The sequence below is a fragment of the Cyprinus carpio genome, chromosome B18, assembly GCF_018340385.1.
Source record: "Cyprinus carpio isolate SPL01 chromosome B18, ASM1834038v1, whole genome shotgun sequence".
Taxonomy (NCBI): Eukaryota; Metazoa; Chordata; class Actinopteri; order Cypriniformes; family Cyprinidae; genus Cyprinus; species Cyprinus carpio.
Genome location: NC_056614.1, coordinates 18,327,702 through 18,336,776, shown reverse-complemented (window position 1 = coordinate 18,336,776; position 9,075 = coordinate 18,327,702). Strand labels below are relative to the sequence as shown.

The following is a 9,075-nucleotide window of genomic DNA, read 5'->3' as shown; positions in this document are numbered from 1 at the left end:
AATTTGAATAGCCAAGATATTACGCACAAATTAAACTTTTGTGTGCACTGAAGAAAGTGAGGGCGAGTATATAAGAAACAGGTATTAGGTGAATTATTCCTTTGATATTACAAACCAGACACAGAAACAGGTGTGTGACTTAAGTACAGCATTAAAACAATCTGATTGTTCCTCAGTATTATAGGGAGCTTGAAAAATTCATCACAATTCTTATGAGTTTCTTTGTATGGGTGCTTTAGCTAAGGGGACATTTAACTAACTTGCTTATATGAACTCCTTTTAACATTTGGTGGATGGAAATGAGAGACTCCTCTTGAGCACATCACAAATTTAAATGTTACAAGACACAAAACAAGAAAATAGAAAAATTTTTTTTAAAAAAATAAACAACATAAAAAAAAAAAACACCACAAAAAAAGTAAAAAAACTTTAATAAGTCCATTTCTGCGACATAAAAAAAAAAAAAAAAAAAAAAGATGAAAGTTAGACTTATGTCACAATTGACATAAGTCGAATTAAATTTTGACACTTTACATGATAATTACTACGATTTTACTATGATGATATTTAAACGATTTTTCGTTTAAATTTCTAACTTTTTATGCCATTGTTATTATTATTCCACCATGATTTTTTTTTCCTTGTGGAGCGGAAATCGGCTTGCTTAGTCAACAGAGTATAGAAATATTTTACGTCTTTTAGAAACCGTACAATTCTGTGTAAAAAACAATAATGTCACCGTTTTTTTTTTTTTTAAAGGGTAAATTCTAGAAATAAGTCAGAAAGTCTGAGTCACTATTTACTTTATAAAAATGGAAAATTAAATTTTGGTTAACTTTTCCTTGTGTGCTTCGCCTAAGAAAACCAAGAAATACCGTTTTGAAAACATGAGGGTGAGTATGACAGAATTTACATTTCTAGGTGAACTGTCATTTTAAATAAGGGTAGGTCTTGATAATGTTACAATTAAATATAAATGTTTAACATTTTGTGTTTTTGCACTATATTTGACTGTTTAAGAGATAAAAATAAAAACACTACGAGACACGATGCTGATCTGAGTGTGAGCTCGTTTTAACCACTAGATAGCGCTGTAGACTTACGCAACATACGTTCAACATAGCAGTTCAATGTTTCATTTATGGTCTTTCTGCTTATCAAACCTCAAAACATCCATTGCTTTTCTATTACAGACATTTTCTTCTCAGATTAGATTTGGTTATATTTTATTTGAATATTTCATTTGAAAAGAGGAAACACTGAAATGCGGCATTTAATACGATTTAAATACAGAATGAACCCTACAAATTGTTTTCGTTCTCTGGAACACATTGCTAGCGTGAATGTATTTTCCCTCAATAACAGTAAATATCATTTTCTCACGCAAATTAACATTTGGGAGATAAATCGAAGGCTTGCAGAGTGTAGCTACTGTTCCTAGTGCAATTTCATAATTATAGGAATCTATTTGTGAAGTGTTAGATTGCACACATCCTCCAATTTGGGATAATATTGCTTTCAGACGATATAATGTTTGTGTTTGAGGACAAATATAGATAAATGTAAATTATAAAACGAATATAGAAATAAGACTAGATATTTTAAAGATATAAATCACGGTAGAACAGTAAATGCTGCTCAAGTGAGATTTATATAAATAAATAAATAAATAAATAAATATATATCACAAAATACATGGACTGTTTCTTGTCCTCAGTCTCCTTCAAACTGCTAAGATTTCAATATATATCACAAAATACATGTGTATTCAGTCTCCTTCAAATTGCTAAGATTTCATACAAATGTTTCTTAGGCCTTGCATGACGACAAAACTAGTTGTGGATGAATCTGCACAGTCATGTGTGTATACAGTATACACTGCATGTAAATTCTAATAGCAAACACTGTCGGCAAATGTGTGTATGTCTTTTGTAGGGCATGTTTTACAGCTGTTTGTCTCTCCACTCTGATCACAGACACTCGACCGCAGCTGTGAAGTATCCATCACGTCTCAAAGTAATGGAGGCCTGGTTCTGCTTCATTTCACCAGCTGGGAGGTGTTGATTGGGCCTTTTTTGGGTAAGTGAGCAAAAAACGGCTCCACTAAAGCTGATAAATGCAATAGGAGACGGAAGGATTACCAGTCAAACGGAGTGAAACCAGCTTTCGCTGTTACGGAAGCAAAGGCATGCCTCATTTGTGTCCCACGACATGCGATTCAGTTACTTTTACAATTCCGCAATCACACAGAATCATTTTTTTTTTTCCCACAGAGAGACACACTTGCCATTCCAGCACAACTGGGTATCAATCAAAATGTATCACTATGAATATTCTTGGCATTATTGTGTTAGAATTCACAGATACCCAGGTCGTCTCTAAACGCAATGTGCTTCTTTGTTAGGACAGCACCACACTGAGCTCCTGTATTCTGCTTTGAGTGAGATCTTCATTAGAAACACTTGAGCCCTTCACCAGGATCTGTGCCAGGTACTCGATCTAACAGCCAAACATGTTGATAATTAAACCCCTGTAATCGAGAGGTGTTATCACAACAATTAACAGCAAAAATGTGAGGGTATGAGCGAGAGTCTCAGAACGTGTGGCTTTGTACGCAGTTCCTCCCTTTTTTTTAATTTGATGGAAAGCTTTTACCTTCACTCTAATCCTTCGGCTGTTTGTTTAAGTGGCAAATTTTCTGTGCGTTTTTGTTTTCAGTGTACATTTTGCGCAGTATTCCTCTATCAAACCATCTTGGGAGGGATTTGATGTGGGGGAAAAGCGTACGAAAACATAATTTCTCTTCCCGTCTTTTTTCCTGAAAGCACATTTGTCTCTCTCCTACATTCCCTAATTCTCCAGACGTGTTCCAACCGTTCTCTTTTTTCCCCTCTCCCTCCCCAAAGTTGGCTTCCTCTGCCCTCGTTCCTAGGCATCAGCTGAAGACCCAGCAAGGCCCCCATACACAATGAGCTTTAATTGGGTTAAGTTTGTCCGCCACAGATAACATTTCTCTTTCTGTGGAGAATAAAACAAATTGCTGGCACTAATGGCACTGTTTAATGTAGCTCTTTTTATTATGGATGGAGGAAATTAGGAGGAGACTCCCAACAGAGAGCTGATGTCGTGGGAGTGAGTGCATTGTTGCAGCTCATCAGAAAAGCGTTTTTGCTGGAGCGCCGGCCTCCTCGCCGCCGTTGCTCATCTCTCTCTCTCTCGCTAAGCCCTTTCATGTGCCCTTTTGAAAACACGGCCGTGTACCTAAGAATTGGAGCGTTAAAGCGTATAGCCTGTGCGATCTGATGTGATCAGGCCATGTGTTCCGAACCTGTTCTCCGTCCGCTGTTTTTTATGCTTTAATGCCCTAAGTCCATAAAGCTGGTGTTTCTTTGTGTAAGTCTGGGGCAAGAGCCAGGCAAACGGGGGCTGGAGGGGGGCTTGTTATTGAGGTTTTGGCACAAGACACGGTAAGCCTAAAAGCTTGAAATTTGTTCTGCATTGCTTTCGTTTCTGAAGAGGGTCCCCCTTTTTCAAGTCAGATGTCTCACTGCAGCAAGCTAATGGGATACGAGGACAGATGCACACCCTGGCATTTAACACGCCAACACCTGAGAGTGTTTGGAAGACAATCAGCAGTAAAAATGTAATGTTCAATCTGGAATTTTTATATGGTGGCTAATCAGGACTGATGAAGTAGAGGGTACATTAAAGTGCAGCCGAGCGGTCAGCCCCAATCTGCGTTCCTGCTCTCCACCTCTCCCTCGTGTGGCCATGTGCACTCGGCATCAGCACGGCTGTCTGGGTCCGGGGTCACTGTAACAAACAAAACGTGCTGTTTTAAGTGCAGCGCTGTCCTTATATGGACAATTAGTGCTGTACGGCGGAATATTTTAGCAATCCTATATTTTGCTGATGTACACGTTGAGACAATTAAAAGCTTCTGGCAAAGCTTTCCTGACATTTTTTTGCTTTCATAATAATTTCTATCAGGTCAGGTCACCGCAGCTCGGTCCCGAAAGTAAAACCCGAATCGAAGGAAGCTAATAAAATGACTCATTTTTTTTGGCTCTGCTTCAGATCCATTAGCTACAAAAGCATTTGTATTCTAAACCTCCTCGTACGGATTGACAGAAGTGACACCGTGAGCGTGTGCCTCTCCTGTACTTTGTTAACGAGACAAAAGACTGTTGGCTTTGCAGTATTTAAATCAGTTATGTCTAATTATTTCATACAAAAATAGCCTATCTAGGGCAAAGCCAATGAGATGTAACATTGTCTGTGGAGGGGGGACCTGGAGGAGTTGGCGTGAGTTCAGCTGAACAGAACAGAACAGAGAGAATACGCTGTAGGCAACATAAATATAACATGAACTCTCCAAGCTTGTGACAGTACAATGGGGGAGTGTTTAAGGGTGCTTTCTGGGTCCGCACTGTCCAATGGATGATAGTCGCATAAGAATAGCAGTATACCTGGGTACGGTGAGAGAGGAGACGGATGAGAGAATGGACAAAACGCTGTTGAACTATTGCTAAAATTTGAATAATGTAAGGGCATCAATCTACCACCGTCCCTGCTGCGTGAAGGAAAATACTAGCCAATACTGAGGCCATTTGAATTCTGTAAGCAGTGAAATGAAGTGTTGCAAATGCCTCCGTCCTTATAATGTCCAAAGAGAGATTTGCTTCCTCTTGTAAACTTTCAATATTTTTCAAATCGCATGCAGTCATCCAAGCTCAAAAAATGATTTGCCACTCATTAAAATCGTCCTAAAATAGCAACGGTGTCTATTCCAAGCAGGACCACCGCATTTGCAGTTCACACCTCTTTTTCTCCAGCGTCTTAATTAATTTCATCCACATGTCTTGTAAGTCTTATTCTGAACTGTTCATTGTGGCACAAGAAAAATGCAAATCCGTAAAAAGATGACAGAGGGTGTAATCGCGTGCTATGTGATTTCACAATGCCACTCTTTCAGACCATTCAAGTCTCGGCTGTCCTTGACCATTAAGGAGCTTGTAATTTGGGCTATTTTCCTCCTTTGAATTTATCCGAGAAAAAGGGACCACTGCGGTGAGCTTTCGCCCCTTCGTGCCAGCGGCCTCTCTCTCTGGGATACCAGAAACACATTTAAATGCGGTCTCCAGGCGTGCGCTCAGACAAGACAAGAGGGGCCCCAGTCCTCCGTGGGGGGTCAATTTTAAAGGCCGCTCCGTGGGGTGCCTGGCTCAATCCGCAGGATATCCCACTGACCGAGACAGGGTGCCCACCATGTTATCCATGACAACGGCTGAGCAGCTCCGGCGCACCGCGTGTGATTTTGACCATTTCTTAGGTTGATTTTTGCACAAATGATCCTCATTCTGCGACTGCGCTTCGGCAGCACACGCAGACGGCCAGACAGACGCTGTGGGGACTAAAAATACTGTCGAAAAGGCCTAATCCTGCCAAAAAGAATGCAACAAGGATCCTATGAAAAGGGGTTAAAAGTTAATCAAAACATATCCCATAATACCAATGAAAATAAAACAACACATCTGATAACATCAAACATTATTTGCATATGCAGATCTTTTTCAAAAATAAAATGCATGCACTTGATGATGCAAAGGCTAAACACTTTTTTTTTAACTCCTTCAAAGAGAAATTTTAAATATGATTCGTTTACTCACCCTGTTGTTGTTTTTCTAAAACTTTTTTTTCTCAGTCACCATTCACTTTCATTGTATGGGGGGAAAAAGAGATGCAACGAAAGTGAATGGTGACTGAGGCTGTCAGACCTTAACATACAGCCTAACATCTTTTGTGTTGAGCAGAAGGAAGAAAGAAAGTCAAACCAGTTTGGAACAACGTGAGGGTGAGTAAATGATGACACTGATTTTATTTTTGACTGAGCTGATCTATCCCTTTAAAATCGCAAATCGTATTTGTTTGAACGCGGATAAACGTGTTGCAAAGGCGACGTAGAAATTATAAATGTTCAAAACAAACTCCCCAAATAGTCAAAATGTCATCGTATCCAATCGTCAGGTAAGTTAAACGCTGGAGTGAACCCGAGACTATGGCACCAGTACATTAAGCGCAAAAAGCGAATCCAGTCCGTCTTTTTTCTTGCACGCTGCAGAGTTTCCTCGTAGCTCCGTGTTTTGGCCCCGATCCGTGCTCCAAGTTAAGCTGTAGTTTCCATGGCTGACCATGGTTTGGTGCTGTTGGCTCTCTCTGTCTGCTCAACCCAGGCTGTGCGGAGCTCCCTGCGGGATCAGAGCGCTCCCCCGCCGGGACCCTACACACACACACCCAAGCCTGGACACATCAACATTCCCAGCAAAGCATCCCCATAATACGTATCTCTACGCATGACACCCAACCACTCGGATCGGGAGGCGGAGGGAAGACCAGAGTCAGGACAAAGAAAAAGGGAGAGAGAGGCTAGCGACTAGAAATATTTACGGCTTTTAGAACGATAAACAAGAAGAAGAAAAATCCCCTCAGGTAAAAATGCTGCGTAAAATGCCATTGAGAGTGGCACCTTCGGAAAAATAACAGCGAAGGAGGGCGGTTCGGCGGGATCACAACGAAAAGAGACAGTTGCGACAACTGCAGAAAGGAGGAAAAACATTGCGAAGCAATTCCGAAACACCGTCGAAGTGGCTTTTGCACATTATCGGCAAGTATTGGCACCTCTCGCCACTGATCAGGTGTAATTTGGGCACGCTCCGCTTCTTCAAACTCTGAGCGCGCGTGCCCGCTCCCCCGTTACGGAGGAACAAAAGAGCGTTCGCGTCTCGAGCACGGGAAAAGCCGCAAGTTATTAGTTAAATCTACAGGTTGGAGAAGTTCAATCATTGGAATATCAGTTTCCATTGCCGTACTCTCTTTTCCTTTGAACGCTTCTGGACTAGCGAGACTGAAGTTGCCGCATTGCAACAGGCAAAGTGAAGAAATCTCCCAAGTATCAGCGAGCGACCTGTCAATATTTCTCGGAGAGGACAAGATACCCGTTAAAGAAAGTAAAATATTCCTGTTAACACGGAGATGTCTAGACGCAAGCAGGCCAAACCGCGCTCCGTTAAAGGTAAGCTTTTTTTCTTGGTATACGAGCGAGAACAACTCACATGACCAATGAGATTTCGTGGCTAAAACTGGCGGGGATTGTGAAATTCATCGATTTAATGTGTTTGCTTTCAGTAGTGATATTATGTTCAGAGACTTTAAGGAGGATTTTTGACATCGAAAGATAATTAAGAAATGAAACTTTCATTTTGATGCCAGGTTCCACCAGGTCTTGTGGTTGACAGTACAAGTGATCTCTAATAGGGAAGCTGCTATACCTGAACGATTAGAAAAGGTGCTTGAGTTTATTTTAGTTTATTTATTAATATTATTAGTATTTTAAATGGTATTTAAATAATTTTATTAATTTATATTTATTTTTGTAAATAAACAACATCACTTTATACTCTTAAGTATTATTATGTAATGTTTTGTTAAATTATTACATATTATAAAATTTTCTTTTTTTTAAATTTGTGTTTAAATGTAAAAATTAATATTTAGATTTTTCATTAATAATACTGCTACCACTCATAAAATAGACCTTTAATTAAGTGTATTCCCATTATGTCCGCTTTGTGGAAATCCTAAATATTCTGAGATGTTTTTGCAACTCAATTTAGAAACCCCCCTCTCAGTCTGTAGTAGTATTGTGAATGGAATATGGATTCTCTATAGATCTCAGTTTGGTGCCCCCCCCACCTCTTGCTGTTTATTGTCTTGAATTTATTCCCGGTTGTGACTTTGACATGGCAGAATCAGTCACACACAGTCTCATCTCATTCACGCCCCTCCTACAAGACTCAACACTCACAGGCAGGTGAATTTAGGAGCAATGAGGCCTGCTGCTATTTTGTCTTGTCCATCAGCAATGTGCGGCAGATATTGTGCTGCCGGTCGAGATATCACTTGGCACCCTCACCCCAATAGAAACCAGATGGGCTTTCGGGTGGCCATGTGGCCCATATTAGTACCCCCTCCCCCAAATAATAACCAGTTTTTTGTTTTAATTAACGGCCGCAATCTGCAGAGGTTCATTAAGAGAGAAGAAAATGGTCGTAAGTTTACATAGAGTGTAAGAGGATAATATTCATGGCGGTTGAACTGGAAATACAACGTGTTAAAAATCAGTTATTGTCATAGATATTTAAAATTGACAGAGCCTGCTGAGTGCAGATCAATCCTAAACAATGTTGTTGAGTTGTTTAGGAGAGATAGAGATGAGAGAGAGAGAGCAGTCTTTTTGACCCTGTAATCAATAACATTATTTTTTTTTATTTTGACTAGCTTTTATTTTTTACATGCATGAAGTGAAATATTATGTAAATAAATATGCATCATCTTTTTTCTTCCCAATAATTAACTAATAATGTTTTTTGATTGTTCTGTTTTTTTTTTTCAAGGCAATTGCAAATCAAATGTTTTGTTGTATTGCAACAAATACTATTGCAGTTTCCTATCGAATATGCATTGGCCTGCTGCAGCACAGAGGTTTGGGTAAACAGTGATTGTATTGACTCAGCGATGCACGTCAATCAGAGGCCAATTAAATATGTAAGCAAGGCTCGCTCCGTCCCTATCTCAGCCCAGCACCTTTAGCTTTGATTGCTATGCTCGGAGATTAGAAGGGCACCAACAATATGTCTGAGTGTGGTATGCACAAAATCATTCATGTTTTTTTTTTTCTGTCCCGGTGTCTAGTGTATTGGCTCGCTCTTCCAGAGGTTACGCTTGTTTGTCATTAATTTCTGCTTTGATATCTTCAAATCTGCAGGTGTTGTGGCTGTAGAAACATATGCAGGACATAGAGAGGGGGGTTCCTCAAAAAATCGTTGCCCATTGTCACGTTAGACCGGGGATTATTTTCCAGTAAAGGAAGTCATGCATGCTCCCACATCACATTACATTAGAAACTGTGATTGCCAACGTTATTCGCGCACACAAGAGCGAGAGAGAGATTATTTAGAGAGGAAAAAGACAGCGAGCGTTCGTCAGAGGGGGAGAGGGAGCTGCGCTTATCAAAAT

General features: G+C 40.1%; 1 protein-coding gene across 3 annotated transcripts in view; it reads left to right on the top strand.

Moving 5' to 3' along the window:
• The first annotated feature begins 6,363 nt into the window (after nt 1-6,363).
• znf423 (zinc finger protein 423) overlaps nt 6,364-9,075 on the top strand; it is a 154,597-nt gene continuing 151,885 nt past the window's right edge. For all 3 annotated transcript variants that reach the window (XM_042744156.1, XM_042744157.1, XM_042744155.1), the window contains exon 1: nt 6,364-7,072. In XM_042744156.1, coding sequence (XP_042600090.1) covers nt 7,033-7,072 — 40 coding nt within the window. In that variant the 5' untranslated portion in view covers nt 6,364-7,032. The remainder of the gene's footprint in view (nt 7,073-9,075) is intronic.